General features: G+C 41.8%; 1 protein-coding gene across 1 annotated transcript; it reads right to left on the minus strand.

Moving 5' to 3' along the window:
* Positions 1 to 1,029: 1,029 nt before the first annotated feature.
* LOC147626254 (uncharacterized) lies at positions 1,030 to 3,707 on the minus strand. Its single transcript, XM_086816404.1, has one exon. It carries the CDS (start codon positions 3,342 to 3,344, stop codon positions 1,317 to 1,319), a length of 2,028 nt encoding a protein of 675 aa, XP_086672530.1. The 5' UTR covers positions 3,345 to 3,707; the 3' UTR covers positions 1,030 to 1,316.
* Positions 3,708 to 20,385: the final 16,678 nt, after the last annotated feature.

Below are 20,385 nucleotides of genomic sequence, written 5' to 3' on the forward strand. Positions count from 1 at the left end.
ATCACAATGGACAAATATTGCAATTCTAATGTGATTGTGAACCTCCATATAGCTTTCTCACACATCTTAAGTGGCACAATCAAACTTTAATCTAACCAAAAGCAATCCTCAGAGCATGTAACAAATATATCTGCAAGTATGGGCCTAAAAATGAGTCCATCTATGGTGATATGGGAGAAAACAATTCATGCTATCCATCTTTGTTAGGAGGTGTGGTGATTTCAATCCAAGTTCAGAAAAGAGAAAAAGAGAGAGAGAGAGAGAGAGAGAGAGGAAAATGAAAAGAGGGAAATTATTAAAGAGCTCAATGGTCTAGTGGACACTTGCAGCATATGGACCATCCCAACTTTTTCTCACAGCTTTTCTAAGTAGCTTGCTCGATTTAGAAACACACAATTTCTTGTTTGATATATGTAGGCGAATTTTGGACCTGCACAGTGGCAGGCCAATACCCACTCATGACGAGACATTCTTGGAGTAGGGAAAGGCCGTGGGGAGGCTTTCCCGGGAGGAAGGGGCGGATGCCGGGAGCCCTCTTCCGACCGGAAAGGCCTCCCGACAGCCTTTCCTGGCCATCATGGACAGGGGAAGGCAGAGGTCTCAGTCGTACACATCAGCAGCTAGAAAAGGTGATGGTGACAGGCCTGTAATCGTCAGTTGTACACTTCAGCAGCAGGAAGGAATGGCAACAGGTCGTGGTTCTTGGTGTGGACACTTCAGCACTGAGAAGGGATGGCGACATGCAAGTGCACCGGATTCGTATTCTGAAATTTAACGCTCCTGAAATCAACGGTGCAGTTCCCCCTTCTGCCAAACCCCGTCCATGACGACAAGGGCACGCCTACTTTCCCATGCTTTATATGTCTATATCAGGAGGATACCCACATGAACCACTGCACAACAAGACTTCTTGCCATGGGCAGCCCACTACAGATGCAGAAACCATAAAGCATTACATAACCAATGAAGGTGAACCATAAAAGCACATGTCAGGCAGAAAATGAAAAGTTTTCAAAAGTGATGCCATTGAGAGAATAACAAAATTATTTAAGTTTTCAGGGAAAAGTTTGTAAGGGTAATTGGATGGTTGCTGTTTGGTGGCATGATGCATCTCAGGTGCTGCATGAGCATAATATGGAAGAACAACCTCCGCCAATGTTGGCAAAACACCTCTAAAATGTCTGTTTCAGGCAGGTTAAAATAAAAACTACTAAACTGCTGTGGCATGGAGTACCCATTTTCTCTTCTGTTGGTTCAAAAACCTTAACCACCCTAGGTTAGCTTTGTTAGTTTGTGCTATCCCAGTCTCCAGATCCTCAAAACTTACCTTTGCACTTCTTCCTAGAAGTTCTCTTCCATGGTTGCAGGACAGAATCGGAGAATTTTGTAGGCAAAACCTGAGATCTGCCCCGCTTGGATCGGATGACTGGATCTCCATCATCCACTTGATTATCTGGTATGTTGGCAGCATTGTGCACTGTCAACTCCAAGACCTGCATGCTTGGAGCTTTTTCTCTCCCATGCTCCCCACCTAATAGCCTTTTGCTTGTTCTTGTGATCATGTGAGCCTCTGGAACGACTTCAGACTGAAGTGAGGGGAGGACTGGACTGGGCAACCTAATTGGCAAAATTTTCAACCTTACTACTGAGCCTCCATTCTTAACTTGCGCCACCTCTGGTGCTTTAACATCAAGACGAGCTTCTCTTTCTTGGCTTTCAGGCTTCTCTTCTGAAAGCATTCTCTGATGTTTTCTGCCAAAATTGACCTCTGGCACACCTTCAGAAGCCTCAAATTTCACAACATTCTCAAGTGGATTTAGGATAGCAACAGGCAGCTCTGATGTGGGCGAACCCTGCAAGTTTTTTTGCTTGAACCAGATCCTGCATTGCCCATCTTTCATCTGCAACCCCTCTGAGTCTTCCATGTTGCAAACATCAGATAGCTTGGTGGGTGAAACCTGCAATTTTCCTTGCTTGGATTGAACTCCCTGCTCTTCATCCTCTGTGTGCACCATCTCTGAGACTTCTCGGCTGCAAACATCAGGTAGCTTAGTAGGTGAAACCCACAGTTTTCCTCGCTTGGATCGGGTCCCCTGGTCTTCATCCTCTGTGTGCACCATCTCTGAGACTTGTGGGTTGCAAACATCAGGTAGCTTAGTAGGTGAAACCTGCAGTTTCCCTTGCTTGGATCGAGCCCCCTGGTCTTCATCCTCCATGTGTGCAACTTCCGATACTTCTGCTTTGCAAGCGCCAGAGGGCCCAGCAGGCATATCCTGTAATTGGTTCACCCAGTCTTCATCATCCATGCATGCCATCTCCAAGACTTCTGTTTTGCAAGCATTTAAGGGCTTCATAGGCATATCCTGTAATTTTCTTCGTTTGTATCGAATCACACGGCCCCAATGCTTTATCTGTGCCACCTCTGGGAATTTCATGCGGCCCTCATCTTTCTCAGCTGCACCTCTTTTCTTCTTTTTGGAAATCCTTGCAACGACTTCAGGAATTCCCAATCTCTGCAGCAAGTCACTGCCCTTCTGCATTTGGAATGCGCTTTTTGCACGCCTGATCACTTTTTTCTTCAAAACTGGAGAGTTTCCGTGGACAGAGAATGCATCCTCAGATCTATCATGACCAACTTCACTGGAACTAACAGTCCTCTTCGAAGGGCCAGGGGTAGCAACATGATCATAATCATCTTCTTCGCCATAGAACCCTACTTGCATAGCAGCACTTACAAGCAGATCCAAAGCTACCGTATTGTTGATACCCACAGTTAAAACCCTCTTATCATCATCATCATGTTCTCCTTTGTCCTCACGCGAATTATCCATTTCTTTTGATCTGCAACAAAATCTCCCATCGCGCAAGCTCTCACCGTTCACTTCAATCCTTGTGGTGGCCTCTGCACCAGATTCATAGCATTCGGAGCTTTCCACACAGGAAACAGATGAAGGTAGGGTTCTGTACACGAAGGCAGATTCCTCTCTTTCTTGCTCAAGCTCAGAAAGGATTCGCGAGCTGCATTCTCTACCTACAAAGCTCTCTGAGCTTTCTTTCGGAGCTGTGATTGAACCCGCAGGCATAAACTCCACAGAGCTCGAAGCCACTTTCAAGACCGAAAGACAACAGCGATCTGAGTTTTCTTCTTCCTCTTTCTGTGCTGATGCTGTTACCAGATGTTTGGATCGAAAGAAAATCGAGGGTTTCCTGTAATGGAGGAGACGATTACCTGCCTTTTCTGCTTGGCGATGGAGGTAGTCTGAGAGGAGCAATGAATCTTCAGCAAAGAAAGAACCGCCGCTGGAGAGAAAGTTCTCTTGATCAGCTTCTATCGCTTCTTGCATCTTGCAGATGCAAACAAGAGCAGAGAGATAAACCCCTAAGTTCCTAAACCTGAATTAAATCCCTACGCTGTCTGTCTGGCCAGCTTCCAAGCTTCTTCTGTTCTCCTGCGATCATTCTCTATGCAGAAACCCTTATGTTTGCGCAATTAAACCGTCAATGTCGAAGATCGGCTATGGAGGAAGAGAAGAAAAAGCAGAAAATCAACTAGAGTTTCTTTTGTTTTGCAAGGAAATTGGAGCAGAAAGCACATGGAGGTGTATGGGCATGTATGGCGAAGTTATGTACGATCAGAATTCTGAAAAATCTCTACTCAGAATTGAAACCCACGAGCCCCATTCTGCATACCAAAGCTTTGAGAGAGGATGAGCTTATGGGCTTGAATGCATACAACAAACATTCACATGAGGTTGGCCATGGACGGTTGGCATGGACAGGGCTGCAAAATATTATAATTAAGGGTCATCAAAGATCATCTCACTAGCCAGTCAAGTGAAAAACTTGGAAGGTGTAGGGAATGGCCATGGCCATTCCCACCACCGTCATGGTCGTGAGGAGACAGAGGTCAGACAAAGCTCAGAAATGCAACTACAGTTACACGTGGCAGCTTCTACTGCATTCCGCATTCCCACTGCTAAGTTAGAAGCAGAGCTGATGAACTGATGCAACTAATTTTGTTTTTAAAAGCCTAGTGATTTGATGTCCTACACATGGAATATTTGGAATCACCCAAGTGCTATGCTACGAACATAGTGGTAATTAGGTATCCTCAATTAACCACAGAAGGACTGTTAAGCTATTTTCTACACACAGTAAGGAGTCACAAGGAGATGTACCCTCTCCATAGTGTTAAACACATTACACAGTATAGAATGCTTACCTTTGTCATGGGGATGATGGAGTGATCCGTTTAGAGCTTCCCAATGGAGGCTCTCCAACCCATTGTTGTTTGCAGTTAACCTTTTGAAATAGCTACCACCGTCGTTTTACCTATGGTGTTTGATGTAGAACTCCTTGGACAAACCCACTCACGACTCCATAGCTATGGTGATACAACCCAATAACCTACAAGCAACTCACTCACACACTCTCACATACTTTAGAAAGAAGGTAAGTGCAAGAGAACACTCTCACATACTTTAGAAAGAAGGTAAGAGCAAGAGAACACAAGAGCTCTAAGATTGCACAAGGGAAGTATGTGTTCTCATTCCTTACATTGTTATTTATACAAAACTTATAAGTGGCTGCGTACCCAAACTTGGGCGGCCATTATGTAAAAATGAGAACTATGTGTCTCTACACCTACTAGTGTGCATGTGTATGTGATGCCGTCATTACACTTAGCTGCGTACCCAAACTTGGGCGGCCATTATGTAAAAATGAGAACTATGTGTCTCTACACCTACTAGTGTATATGTGTATGTGATGCCGGCATTACACTTAGCTCGGACATCCCTTGTTTACATTGTGATGCGCTCATTTGAGTGGGAAAAATCCATAAAATGTTTTATGAAGTGCTAAAAAATCCACTTGGGCGGTTCAAAAATTACAAGTGACCCTTTTGAAATAACTTGATGAATGACGACCACTTGCTTTGCTTAGACGGCCTTTGAAAAATATGTTGGTGGGACCGCCTAAACCAATTCCCAATTAATCGCCATTGAAAATGTGGTTAACATCTCCCCCTGCCTAAAGTAGGTCTGTCCTTGGACCTATGCATGAAAAATCAAAGTGTGGGAAAATTTGAAGATCAAATGTTGTTAGAATTAAGGTTAACACCTCCCCCTGTCTAAAGTAGGTCTGTCCTTGGACCTATGCATGAAAAATCAAAGTGTGGGAAAATTTGAAGATCAAATGTTGTTGGAATTAGGGTTACAACAATGCACACACACAAGATAGAGAAGCTTGAGAGTGTTGAGAGTCTTGATATCCCAAGCTCATCTACATCTTCATCGGCAGTACATCATGAGCTTGAGAGGGGCTGTTGAGATTCAAGCTCGATGTCAGTGTGAGCCAGCTATGCTATGTGCTGGCAGATTAGGTAGGAACATGTGTGAGACATAACTTTGACCGCGTGTCCAGCTGGTCATAGTGTGTGGACATTAGCTAGGGTTAGTAGAGTGTGGACACAACTCATTGTGTGTTGTGTGGATTATGGATTAGTGCATTATGCTTTGTGTGAGAGTGGACATGGCTTCCCTCTTTGGTTAGGGTTTGCAATAGACATTAGGGTTTGCTCCTGTGTGTGTGTCTCCTCCTCCTCTACCGTTCTTTCAACATGGTATCAGAGCCTTGTGCTGTTTATTAGGGTTTATGAGTGAGTGAGTGAAGAGGGAAGAAGAAGCTGTGAAGAGAAGCTGTGAAGCTTGCCATTGGAGCTGTGAAGCTTGGAGCACACCAAATACTATCAGATCTGAAAGCTTGGCCTACCGGGTAAGGTCCTCTAAACATCCTTGAGCGGATTGCAGGTGAAACAGGCAAAAGCAAAGCAGTTTAGAGCAAATCAAAGCAAAGCAAAATTCTGGTTTTTGAAGGTTTCCATTAAAGCTTGGGAACATTGATGTATGGTGGAAATACATGTAAATCTGGCAAAGCAAACATGTATCTGACAATGAGAGATGTAATGGCAACTCTTATGCAAGCCCTATGGTGATTTTGGAGCATTTTGAAAGCATTTGAATGCGTGAAAATTCTGGTTTTTGAGCTCTTACAAAACAGAGAGAAGGAAGCCCAAAATTGATGCATTTGGAGTGAGGTTTTTACAAAAATCCAAGCATTGGTGGATTGCACATGTACCTATGTGTGTTGGCCACCTATAACTATCATCAATTGACATTATAAACACTCCCAAACACCTCAATTGCAGGCGGCGCAGTCAGACAGGAGAAAACAGAGCAGTTTTCTGGTTTTTTGACTACGAGGAGATTGATTTCTCATTGGTTGCTTGATATCTTCCACAAATTCCTTAGCAATTGGATGCTTTACATCTTGGAGAAGAGGGCTATGTAATTTGTTTGGTCAATGATGCTTAATTGAGCTGGGAATGAGCTGATTAAAACAGGTTGTCCATTGGTTGCAGAGAAACAGAGCATTTTTAATTGAGCAATTAATCCTTGGTGTTTTACAATTGGAAAAATTCCTCTTACATGGAGTTGATGGACACTATTGCTAAGCCAATGAATGCCTGGTTGCTCAATTTGGTGAAATATTGAAGAAATTAGAGCAAATTTTCTACTGGTTTTTCTGGTTTTTCCAAAAACAGAAAAAGGGGTTTTCAAAAATTGATAATTACACATGTCAGATGGAGTTGATACTCAACATTGAGGTTCATTAGGTGTCAATGCAAGTTGCCTAGACTTGATTGCACCATTACATTGCGATTTGGAGCCTTGGAAGGCGTGTCAATTCAGGGTATCCCGCACTGCGTGAGACAGTTCATCTTGGATGATTACAGGTTGATTTTCTACATCAAATTTGGAGTTTGTTGGCTATCTTGGAGTATCTGGAACATTAATTGGAGTGTGGTTGAGCTGAGGAAGGCTCATTTACAGATTTGAAGTGTGCGGAAGTTGTACGCATTGAGCAACATGTCGGACAATCCAGTTCAGATTGTTGGTAAAAAGCTGGATAGGAAGAACTTCCAGGCATGGAAGTACAGGATAAAGAGTTTCTTGAAAGGAAAAGGTTTTTGGAATCTCATTAGAGGTGCTGAGCCAGAGCCTGAGCTACCTCGGCAACCTACACAGCAGCAGCTTATTGCTCATAAGCAATGGTCAGAGAGAGCATTCAAAGTGCTGCATTATTTGTCTATATGCATTTCTGATGCTATGCTCATACACATTCAGGATGCTGAGAATCCCAAAGATGCATGGGATACTTTGGTCAAGATGTTTGATACAGATACGAGTGCTCGCAAGTCTCAATTGCGACAGCAAATACACAATGTGAAAAGGAATAAAAGAAGTATACATGATTATGTGCAAGAAATCAAGAAGTTTGCAGATGCATTGGCCACAATAAATGCCCCCATGCCTGATGATGATTTGGTGGATATTACCTTGCGTGGTCTTGGCAAGGAATACAAATCTTTTGATACATCTATCTCAGTGAGGAGTACAGGTTTACCCGAGTTCGATGAGTTGGTTTCACTCTTATTGGTTGAGGAAATCAAGCTCAGTGATTCATTTCTGGATGCATCTACTAGCCATGATGATGGCAGAAATCAGGCTTTCTACTAGAGGCAGGGGGAGATTCGCATCACGTGGACGTGGTGGTAATGGTCGTGGATGGCAGGATAGACCTCCACAACAGAATTTTCAGCCTTCATATGGTGCTCGAGGTGGTCGTGGTTATGCACCTCAGCGAGGCAGAGGTACCCCCCGTGGTCGAGGACGTTGGCAAGACCAACAAAATTCTATGCAAGATGTGGAATGCCATTATTGTGGCAAATATGGTCATATGGCGAGAGATTGCTTTCGCAAACAGAATGATTTGAGAGGGGGAAGAGCACAACGTGGTGGTCATTATGGTGGAAACTATGCACAACATGGTGGCAACTATGCATCAAGTAGCAATGATGGAACTGCAAATCATTTGTTTGCCATGAAGCATGTTGTGGGTTCTATGACAACAAATGCTGAGAATGATAATACATGGTATATGGACTCAGGAGCATCAAACCATATGACATGTCATGGTGAATGGTTTGAGCACATGAAGCCAATGGATGTCAAAGGCTATGTGGAAACAGGTGATGATACCCAGCATGTCATTACACATGTTGGAAGTGTACCATTGGTCATGCATAATGGTCAAACAAAGTCTATGTCAGATGTGCTGTATGTGCCTTCGATCACTAAAAGCTTGGCCTCAGTTGGTCAAATGGTAGAACAGGGATTACAGGTTCGCTTCAATGAGCATGGATGCTTCGTTGAAGATTTTAAACATGGATGTAGAGTGATTGCTAAAGGCAAGAAAGAAGGAAGATTGTTTAAGCTGGATGCTGGAATTCCTGAGCTAAAATCAGCCATGTTCTCAAAGAGCAGGAATGTGGTACAGGATATTGATATGTGGCATAAGAGGATTGGACATGTCAATATACAGAGATTAAAGAACATGCAAACAAGAGGCATTGTCAATGGATTGCCTAGGTTCAAATATGATGGACATATGCATGTTTGTGAAGCCTGTCAGTTTGGGAAGCAGGCAAGATTGAGATTTCCTAGAGAAGGAAATATGAGTAACAGGCCACTTGAGATAGTACACAGTGATGTATGGGGTCCTGCACAAAACCCATCTATCAAAGGCAGTTTATACTATGTTACATTCATTGATGACTTTAGCAGGATGACATGGATATACTTTCTGAAAGAGAAGAGTGAAGTGTTGGAAAAATTCATGGATTTCAAAGCTTTTGCAGAAAAGCAGTATGGCTGTTGGATTAAATGTCTGAGGACAGATGGAGGTGGTGAATACACCTCAAAAGCTTTTGAGCATTTCTTGAGGAAGCATGGAATAAGAAGACAATTGACATGCAGGTATACACCTCAGCAGAATGGTGTGGCTGAGAGAAAGAATAGAGTTATATGTGAAGTGGCAAGGGCAATGCTTAATGAAAAGAGCATGCCAGATTACTATTGGGCAGAAGCATGTGCTACTGCAGTATACATATTGAACAAAACACCTACAGCAGCCATTCATGGAAGCACGCCAGAGATGCGGCTCACAGGTTACAGGCCAGACATTGGACATCTTAAAGTTTTTGGATGCATAGCTTATGTGCATGTGCCTGATGAAAGAAGAAGGAAGTTGGATCCTAAAGCAGAGAAATGTGTATTTGTGGGATATGCACAGGATCGAAAAGCCTACAAGTGTTATAATCCACAAACTAGACAAGTGGTCATCTCACGTGATGTGGTGTTTGATGAGCTTGCTAGTTGGTATAAAGCAAAAGATGAGGGAGTTATTGAGTCACTTGAGGCTGATGTACATGTGAACTTGCCACCACAAGCAAGTTCTAGTTCTACTACTATGTCTGGGCCAGCAGCAGAAGCTGAGAGTAGCAGTGTACGTCCACGGTCAGGACGTTTGAGGCATGAGAGTGTAAGCACTGGGAGTAGTGCTATGGATAAAGGCAAAAAGAAAGTCGAAGGAATTGGAATCACAGGATATGAGTCATCCAGTTCTGAAAGTTTGGATGAGGAGCTTGGCATACCTGTTTTACGCACACATGGTGCTAGACAGGATAGATATGTGCCACCACATGCTAGAGTTACAGGTGTACAGAGTGACCCGCATGCATTGCGGAGATCCCAGAGAGTCAGATATCCTGTTGACAGGTTGACATATAGAGATTTTGCTATGCACTATGCATACATGACATCTATGGTGAAGCATGTGGAACCTACATGCTATACAGAGGCTATTGGAGAGCATGTATGGGAAAAAGCAATGGATGTGGAGATGGACGCATTGGTCCATAATGATACATGGGACTTGGTTGCACTACCAAAGGACAAGAATGTTATTGGATGTAAATGGGTTTACAAAGTGAAGTGCAAATCTGATGGTTCTATTGAAAGACATAAAGCAAGATTGGTAGCAAAGGGTTATGCACAGACCCAAGGATTGGATTATGATGAGACGTTTAGTCCAGTGGCTAAGATGGGCACAGTGAGAGCAGTCATTGCTATGGCTGCAGCTAATGGCTGGGAAATGCATCAGATGGATGTTAAGAATGCATTTCTGAATAGAGATCTACAAGAGGAAGTGTACATGGCACAGCCAGAAGGGTATGTACACCCTAGATATCCCACTCACGTATGCAAGTTGAAAAAGGCATTGTATGGTCTGAAGCAAGCACCACGTGCTTGGAGTGATAAGATGAGTAGATATCTTATCTCACTTGGTTTTCAGATTTCTACAGCAGATTCTTCACTGTATGTGAAGAAGACACAGCATGGGATTGTTTTACTAGTCATCTATGTGGATGACTTGATTATCACAGGTGATCATGGTGCAGATGTGATGCATGTCAAGAAAGCTTTAAGTGGGAAATTTGACATGAAAGATCTTGGTGAGTTGAGATACTTCCTTGGCATTGAAGTGGTGAAAGATCATGCAGGTACTTGGTTAGTACAGCGCCAATATGCATTGGATATGTTGGCAAAGTATGGCATGACAGGGTGTAAGCCTATGAGTATACCATTGGAGCAAAATGTGAAGTTGCGGGCTGATTATGGCGAGGAATTGGATGATCCTTCTATGTACAGGAAGATGGTTGGTAGTCTCATATACATGACTATCACACGCCCGGATTTGAGTTATGCAGTGGGGCTAGTCAGCCAGTTTATGCAGAGCCCCAGGAAACCACATTTGGATGCAGTGAGACGCATCATGAGATATGTGAAAACCACAGCACATTATGGTTTATTCTATAAGAGTGGTAAAAGCTTGGACATACATGGCTACACAGATGCTGATTGGGCAGGTAGCGCATATGACAGGAGGTCTACTAGTGGATATGCTTTTACACTTGGAAGTGCTGTGGTGAGTTGGAGTAGCAAAAAGCAACATACAGTTGCTTTATCCAGTACAGAGGCTGAGTACAGAGGAGCAGCCATTGCTACTTGTGAGGCTATATGGTTAAAGAGTCTCTTGACAGATTTATGTGAGCCTCTTGATGGCAAAGTTGTCATTCATTGTGACAACATGAGCAGTATACAGTTGGCAAAGAATCCAGTGTTTCATGCGAGGACCAAACACATAGAGGTCCATTATCACTTTGTCAGAGAAAAGGTACTGGATGGTACAGTTGATCTTCACTATGTGAAGACTGATGAGCAGGTGGCAGACATCTTTACGAAGCCACTTAGCAGGGAGAAGTTTGAGTACTTCCGGACTATGTTGGGAGTACATGGGATGAGCTTGAGGGGGAGTGTTGAGAGTCTTGATATCCCAAGCTCATCTACATCTTCATCGGCAGTACATCATGAGCTTGAGAGGGGCTGTTGAGATTCAAGCTCGATGTCAGTGTGAGCCAGCTATGCTATGTGCTGGCAGATTAGGTAGGAACATGTGTGAGACATAAATGACCGCGTGTCCAGCTGGTCATAGTGTGTGGACATTAGCTAGGGTTAGTAGAGTGTGGACACAACTCATTGTGTGTTGTGTGGATTATGGATTAGTGCATTATGCTTTGTGTGAGAGTGGACATGGCTTCCCTCTTTGGTTAGGGTTTGCAATAGACATTAGGGTTTGCTCCTGTGTGTGTGTCTCCTCCTTCTTTACCGTTCTTTCAACATGGTATCAGAGCCTTGTGCTGTTTATTAGGGTTTATGAGCGAGTGAGTGAAGAGGGAAGAAGAAGCTGTGAAGAGAAGCTGTGAAGCTTGCCATTGGAGCTGTGAAGCTTGAAGCACACCAAATACTATCAGATCTGAAAGCTTGGCCTACCGGGTAAGGTCCTCTAAACATCCTTGAGCGGATTGCAGGTGACCTTACCCAGTAGGCCAAGCTTTCAGATCTGATAGTATTTGGTGTGCTCCAAGCTTCACAACTCCAATGGCAAGCTTCACAGCTTCTCTTCACAGCTTCTTCTTCCCTCTTCACTCACTCGCTCATAAACCCTAATAAACAGCACAAGGCTCTGATACCATGTTGAAAGAACGGTAGAGGAGGAGGAGACACACACACAGGAGCAAACCCTAATGTCTATTGCAAACCCTAACCAAAGAGGGAAGCCATGTCCACTCTCACACAAAGCATAATGCACTAATCCATAATCCACACAACACACGAGTTGTGTCCACACTCTACTAACCCTAGCTAATGTCCACACACTATGACCAGCTGGACACGCGGTCATTTATGTCTCACACATGTTCCTACCTAATCTGCCAGCACATAGCATAGCTGGCTCACACTGACATCGAGCTTGAATCTCAACAGAGAGCACACAAACTCACTAGATTAGAATCAATAAATGTGTGCCATATACAAAAGATAAGTACGCACCCCAAAATGAGTAGATAAGAGAGTGTACATACGCACAACGGGAGAAAAAACCTCCTAGCCCCGGCGGTTCTAAGTGTGTTCACACACATCACTACCATATAATGCTATAAATCCCCCCTAGAGTGATGATGTGAACATGTACATGGTATAGCCAATCAATCCTGAAAAGGCAGTAAGCTCAAAGCTTTATGAAAAGCTTCAAACTTTTCACGAGGAAGAGCCTTCGTGAATAAATCTGCCATGTTGTCATGTGTAGGCACATAGACCAAGCTGATCTTTGTTGTTGCAGAGAGTCTTTCCCTGACATAGTGGTAATGCACCTCAATGTGCTTAGTGTGAGCATGAAACACTAGGTTCCTAGCAACTGCTAACGCGCTATGGCTGTCAGTAAAAATCGTAGTGCTAGATAATGTGTGACTGTCAGTAAGATGGGGCAGTGGGCAAACCTTGCATGCTCATCTCCTACATTAGCAGTACTTTCCCAACTAGCTATGTTCATACAATGTTTGACAAAATTTAGTACAAATGTGGTAGTTGATGGTAACATTGTAAACCTCGGTCTATGGGATATTGCTAGTCATGAAAACTACAACAAATTGAGGTTTTGAGCTACAAGGGATCTGATGTCTTCCTTCTAGCTTTTTGCTCGACTTGGAGTTCCATCACTATTCCTTTGACTATGTGGGGGGCTACCTCTTGGAGGGGGACTGTTGTTCTTCTTGCTGTTGCTCGTCGTCATGCTCCTAATGATGGCTCTTGTGTCAGGCGGTGGAGGTGAGGTGCTAACTCAAGGGCTAGACGTTTGTGATGCTGTGGTGGCCAGCGTGATGGACTTGTGCGAGGATTACGTGACGGGTGTGAACCCCCATCCCTAGCCCTAATAACCCCTACTGCAAGGTCCTTGCATAGCTTTCGTGTCTGTGCGGTTGCGTCAACTTCACTAAGCTCAATCAGAGGGCTCTTCTCTTCGTCTCTCTTCTACCGCCCATCGATAGCCACAATTATCAGGCCCACTAAGGCTCTACTTAATGCACATGGCCAACATAATGGCACATGACACGCCCGAATAAATTTCTTCTTACATTGAGACTCTCTCACCCCCAATCATTTGAGTTTTTTAAATAATTCTTTCTATTTAGTTCGTGGCTTTCATCTACAATTTCTTCTTAGTTATGGAACAAAGAGAGGTTTCTACAGCTACAGAGGGAGCTTGTCACACTTCATTTAGTCATGTTCGTGATTTTGTTACTAGCTAACTAAGATTCTAATTTGCATTCTTTTGATGATAGACTTCTATCTTTCTGACTAAAAAAGAAAAAGAAAAAGAAAAAGAAAAGACAAGAAAAAAGTCTTTATTTTTTTCTCCACTAGTATGCTCTCCTCCCGTCTTCTTTCGGGCCATTTCTTTTATCTCCTCATCGAGGATGGTGAGAACTCTAGTGGTGGGCAGCCTGTAGCCACCAAGGGTGCCCACATTGGATGGACCACCATAACAATGTCACATCGCCACACCATAACAATGTCACACTATCACACCGCGACAGTGGGTCAACCTAGAGGTACCATCCTAAAGTATTCAGTGGACCATCCATAAGCAGAGGGGCGCACCACAACGAACACAAAGAGCGGTGCTACACACATTGACATTTAAGGCATCGACTGACACTCCAACATGCATCTCCTAGAGATAGTTGATTCTACCAAAGGTTGCCACCTCAAGGGCATCTACCAGAGATAGGAGATGCAACCTACTCCACCGACTTCATTACGTCTTGCTGGACTGCTTATATGGTCCCTTGACTCATCCTGAAGCACATCCTTCTTGCTTCATCCTTCATGCTACATTCTAGCCTTAGCCTCGGCCGAGTGCTGTAGTCACTTGTCATCACCCTGAGCTGTGTGTTGTTCTCTTCACTCTGTGACTTGTGCTGAGTGTGCACGCTATAGTGAAGGACATGTAACAGTGTTTTGGAGTAGTGCAAGTGTTATCCAACTTCTTGTTCCGCTTGTAATCATGTCACTTGTGTTGTATTCCGCTCCATACTGCCTACTGGTATGCGTACATGAGAATTAAGGACTCTGGTGTGGCGGGCAACCAACCCTGCTGTAGATATAAGAGGATATAATGTGTGATATATATAGGCAACACTCACAAGAAGTAGCATCTTTATAACACAAAACTCAAACTCACAATTTGCACAATACGAGAGATGAAGAACAATATTGCATATATAATAAATGGTTGTAAGCTCCACTGTCATGAGAATATATTTTAAGTCCTCTAGAAAAATATTATTTATCCCCTCTTGAGTAATTTGGGGACACCTAGATTACTCTTGCGTCATGCCGGCTAGGTTAATATCGTGGGTGATACCACTATAAATATTAATACGTGCGGTATATGACGTATGTTTGAGGCCACCTATGATTATTTCAGTTAGGTTTGTATGGCAGGGTGATTCCTGGGGTACTTACGCCTGGTAGTCATGAGTTGGTGATGATTGCCTGTTTAATATTTGTGGGATTAATTTAATAATTAATTGGGCTTATATTTTCAGGTGATGAAGACTATGGAAATTGAAGAGTTTACTTTGGAAGAAATGTCTTGGTTCATCACATTTCATTTTTGGCAAGCATACTAGCTTGTAACCTTATCAAATGATTTTTCCATTTTGAACTTTAGGAAAGATACATTTATTTATGTGGAATTTATTAAAGCCTATGGCTTTACCCTAGTCCCAATTTGACACTCTATTTTTGTTAAAGAAGAGTGCCGTGCTCTTTAAAAAGCACATCTTGTATATTTTGGGGGCTATGGCCTAATTTTGGTGAAAAAGAAAGCTAATAAAGAAATACTCTTGTGTGGGGAGAGGCCACGCACAAGAGGGGGGGAAGATTGCACCCAATATGGTCTTTTTGGAGCTAAGTATTTTTGTTTAAGTGTTTAATTTTTCAATTGATTTGATTTAGTTGAAGCTTACAAGCAATGGTTTTTATGATTGAATTAATTCTCTACTTTTTCACAATCAATTCCTAGAATAAGATTCCGGTTGTAGTGGTATCAGAGCTTGGGCTAGGAGATTTGTGGAGAAGGTAGGAAAGGGCTTCAACTTCTCAAAAATCAAGAAAGTGCAGGAATTTATTCAGTGGACAGAAGGGTGTTTTGCAGGTCTTTACCCAAAGGTCAAAGATTCAAAACTAGATATACTCTCAAACCCACTCACCACCCTGCAAAACCATCCCTCTCTATCAAAAAGTGGTTTTTCCAAATACTCAGTGAAATCAAAATCTGACCGTATGGATGAAATCCTCATAGCCAAAAACCTCACGGGTATCTCTCAGAAATCAGAAAGCTTCAAGCATGAGTGAATCTATAATGGACGGAGCAGGTAAATTTGTGTAAAAGCCATACAAAATTCTCCAAAAGAAATTCCAAGGAGGAAGCGCACGGCGGCAGCCTGTCGCGGCGCAAAAACTCGTGGGGAGGAGAATTAAAAAAATTTCCAAAGAGGTTAATCACTCCATAAGCTAATTACCTCCTAATCCTAATCTACTCTTACTTTTCCCGATTCCCATGCAAGTCTCATCACTTTTTGAACCTTTACTTTTCTCCTATTTCCAAATTTGAAGAGAAATTCAAAGGTTTTCAATTCTGAAAATTTCTGGGTGCAGAAAAGTGATTTATAGGTTTTAAAAGGCTTGAAAATTGCCTAGAAAAGGCCAGAAAATTTCGAAATCGCTTCTGAAAAATTCTGAAAATTTCAAAAAAATATTACAGAGATTGGGCAAGGTTTGCGGGACTGTTTCAGCAGGTTTCAAAGTGCAAAAAAATTATTCCATCAACAATTCGACTAGCCCAAGACTCTTGAATCACGCGGAATCGTTCGGGATTTGTTTGAGACAACGAGAATTCAATTCAGCCATTGAACAACATCTTGTTCAGCTTCAACCAAGATCAAATTGCGGGAGAAAAACAAGATAAGTACTCATTTTTGCTTTATTTATTTACATCAAATAAAGTAAAATTTTATTTATCTACATCATTTGCACAAGCACTATGGCAGATTTGCCTATCTCGCCATCAATTCAAGAGCAACTCCTTTCTTTACAACATCAAATTGTAGAAGAAAGAGAGAAGCGTATTGAATTGGAGAGACAGCTCTCGAGTCGTAGACGCAAGCGTGACTCTTCGCTATCTTTTGATGACGAAGATGACACTATTCAAAGGGCTGTAAATGCTACATTGCAAGCACAAAGGTCACAAAAAGAATCCAAGATTAGTCGGAAAGCTTTCACATTTCAAAATTATGATGGAAAGAAGGATGCTAGGGTCATTTTAGCTTGGCTTAGTCAACTAGATGACTATTTTTCTGGAGAAAAATTTTCAGAGAGTGATAAGATTAAATGTGCAGTCAATCATTTGGTATAGACAGTGCAGCTTTATGGTGGAGTGTAGTAAAGCAAGGTCGTGACAAGCCAGATTCTTGGAAAAGATTTCAATGGCTGGTTAAAAAGCACTTTTTACCCTCACAATTCAAGTCCAAAGTTAGGCACCAATGGGACACTTTGCATCAATTGGAAAAGGAGACTATGTCACAGTATGTAGAAAAGTTCTGGAATACTTTATTACAGGTGCAGGTTGTGGATAGAGTCAGCGAGAACAACCAAAAAAGGAAGTTCATATCGGGCCTTAGATCTACCATTAGGGCCGATGTGAATATGTTTCGACCTCATTCACTATCTTCTGCAATATCTTTGGCAACTAATTCAGAACGTAAAAATGGTTTTCCTAAAGAGATTAAAGCACATGAGGGTACTTCTTCTAAACCATTTACTAAATCTTTTTATGCTTCAAAGAGGATGTATAAACCAAGTTATGACAAAGGCAAGGACAAGGCTAAAGGCAACATGAGTACCAATAAGAAAGTCAATGGTGGCAAATCGAAGACATCTCCTATCAAATGTTTCAAGTGCCACAAAGAAGGTCACATAGCACCGAATTGTCCGGAGCGTACCAAGAATTCGACACAAGCAGCAGCAGCTCGAGTCAACATGATTGAAGAAGACGACAATGAAGAAGAATCATTCGAGCAAGAGGGTAATTCCGATCCAGATTACTCTAAACAAGAAGGTAAACCTCATATTCATTCTTTGCTTAAAATAAAAGGAACGATAAATGGACATGAAGTTCTTATTTTGCATGATGATGGTAGTACACATGATTTCATTTCTGAAAAGGTACTTAAAGCATTAAATCTTCATTCTTTACCTACGCACTATAAAGTCAAAGCAGCATTTACTGGAACAAAGTATAATTGCATGCAAGAGGTGAAAGATTTGGATTTATGCATCAAACCTTTAACAGAAAAGAGGGATTTCTTAGTTGCACCTTTACAAGGGGTAGATATAATTTTGGGTATGCCTTGGAGACACAAATACAATCCTATTATAGACTATGACACTCATAGCATTTCTCTAAGGAAGGACAATGAAAATATTATCCTCCAGTGTCAAGTCAAAGGAGAAATGAGTCCTTTGTTGAGTCACACTCAAGCAAAGAGAGCTCTAAGAAAAAGAGACAAGACTTATATGGTATGGGTTAACCAGCTTGATGCTGAGTTTTGACACATCCAAAAGACCAAAGTTTGATTCTTTTATCTCCAAATTTAGTGACTGTTTCATGGAAGATCTGCCTCCAGGATTACCTAAGTCAAGGCCTGAGGATCATAGTATTGACTTATTGCCTGGAAATTCCCCGCCTTGTAAAGCTCCCTATAGAGTCAACAATTTAGAGCAAAAAGAAATCCAAAGCCAAATAGAAGACTTGCTAGAGAGAGGCCTTATTCGACCTAGTAGTTCACCTTTTGGAGCTCCAGTACTTCTTGTTAAGAAGAAGAACGGAACTTACCGAATGTGTGTAGACTATCGTGCATTGAATAAGATTACTGTCAAGAACAGATATCCTATTCCTAGGGTAGATGATCTTCTTGACAAGCTTAGAGGATCAAAGGTTTTTAGCAAGATTGACCTAAAGTCTGGGTATCATCAAGTTCGTATGACTCAATCTGACATTTTCAAGACAGCTTTTAGAACCCAAACTGGTCATTATGAGTTTTTGGTTATGCCATTTGGTTTGACCAATGCTCCAGCTACTTTCAGCCGTATGATGAATCGCATATTCCTTAAGTTTCAAAGTTTTGTTATAGTGTTCTTTGATGACATTCTTGTTTTTAGCAAGGATCGACAAGAGCATGAACAACACTTGGAACAAGTGTTCAACCTTTTGAGAGAAAATGAATTGTATGTCAATCCTGAAAAGAGTTCTTTCTTTCAAGAGGAGATTGAATACTTAGGTCATATAGTGTCGGTCGAAGGGATTCGTGTAGATCCTAAGAAAATTGAGTGTATTGCTTCTTGGCCTACGCCTAGAAACATACATGATCTTAGATCTTTTCTTGGCTTATGTAGTTATTATAGGAAGTTCGTCAAGAATTTTGCTTGTATTGCTCATCCTTTGACTGAACTCCTTAAGAAAGCTACAAATTTCAATTGGACTGAAAAGCAAGATAAATCTTTTGTAACACTCAAGAATGCTTTAACACAAGCACCAGTTCTAACACTACCTGATTTTCAAAGACCATTCTTTATAGTAGTGATTGATGCTAGTGGCAAAGGATTTGGAGCTGTTCTTATGCAAGACAACCATCCTATTGCTTATCAAAGTAGAAAGCTTAAGCCTGCAGAGCAAAATTATAGCACTTATGACAAGGAATTAGCAGCAGTAGTGCATGCTTTGAAAATCTGGAAGCATTATCTAATGGGCTCTGAATTTCTTATCAAGACAGATCAACAAAGCATTAGGCATTTGCTTACGCAACCTCTTATTTCAGATAGGCATATCAAATGGGCAGCTTTCATTCAAAGTTTCCAACCTATGATCCAATATCAACCTAGAAAAGAAAATGTTGTTGCCGATGCTTTGAGTCGAAGACCAAATATCAACAACATTTCCATAATTGAAAGTGAACCATTTGTACTCATGAAAGAAACTTATGAAGTTGATCCAGATTTTTCTCAAATATGGATCAAATTGCGTGAAAATAATTGGACACCTCAAGGAAGTTATTCTCATAATGATGGCTATCTTTTCTTTAAGAAAAGATTGTGTATTACTCAACCTTACAGACAACTTGTCTTGGAAGAGATGCACCAACCACCATTTGTGGGACATAGAGGAGTTTCCGCAACACTTCAAGTAGTTTCTCGAGAATTCTATTGGCCTCATTTGAAGAATGATGTAGCTAAGTTTGTAGCTGAATGTAACATTTGCCAAACAATCAAAATCTACAAAGGCAAAGCCTTAGGATTGCTTATGCCTCTACCTATTCGTGATAGACCATGGGAACAAGTGTCTATGGATTTCATTACTGGCTTCCCTACTACTTCCAGTCACCATGACATGATTCGGACAATAGTGGATAGATTTAGTAAGTAAGCCTATTTCATTCCATGTAAAAAGACACTAACTTCTCAGCAAGCCGCAAACATATTTGTTAAGCAAATTTTCGTTCATCATGGACTACCCAAAGTGATAGTTTCTGATAGAGATTCTAAATTTTGTAGTCACTTTTTGGGTTGCTCTTTTCTCAAACTTAGGCACTAAGTTAGATTTTTCCACGGCTTTCCATCCAGAATCGAATGGACAAACCGAAGTTACAAATAGCACTATCTTAGATATGCTTAGAGCCTATGTTTCCTAGCAACCTAGTGCATGGGATAAGTACATACATCTACTCCAATTTGCTTATAATAATACTCCTCATACTGCTGGTCGAGCACCATTTGAGATTATCTATGGAAGAGCATTGCCTATTCCGGCTACTAGACTCTCTCATAAGATTGAAGCTGCCGACCAATATGTTAGAGACTTTGATCGCATTCTATCTGAAGTGCATGATTGTATTGCAAAAGCTCAAGAGAAGTATACATCTCAAGCAAATAGGAAACACAAAGATTTTTCATTTCAAGA

The sequence above is a fragment of the Cibotium barometz genome, chromosome 22, assembly GCF_041138505.1.
Source record: "Cibotium barometz isolate CiBa-2024 chromosome 22, ASM4113850v1, whole genome shotgun sequence".
Lineage (NCBI taxonomy): Eukaryota > Viridiplantae > Streptophyta > Polypodiopsida > Cyatheales > Cibotiaceae > Cibotium > Cibotium barometz.

What these genes read in the sequence shown, in the direction of transcription:
- LOC147626254 (XM_086816404.1), bottom strand. Translation starts at nt 3,344, where the DNA reads ATGCAAGAAGCGATAGAAGCTGATCAAGAGAACTTTCTCTCCAGCGGC.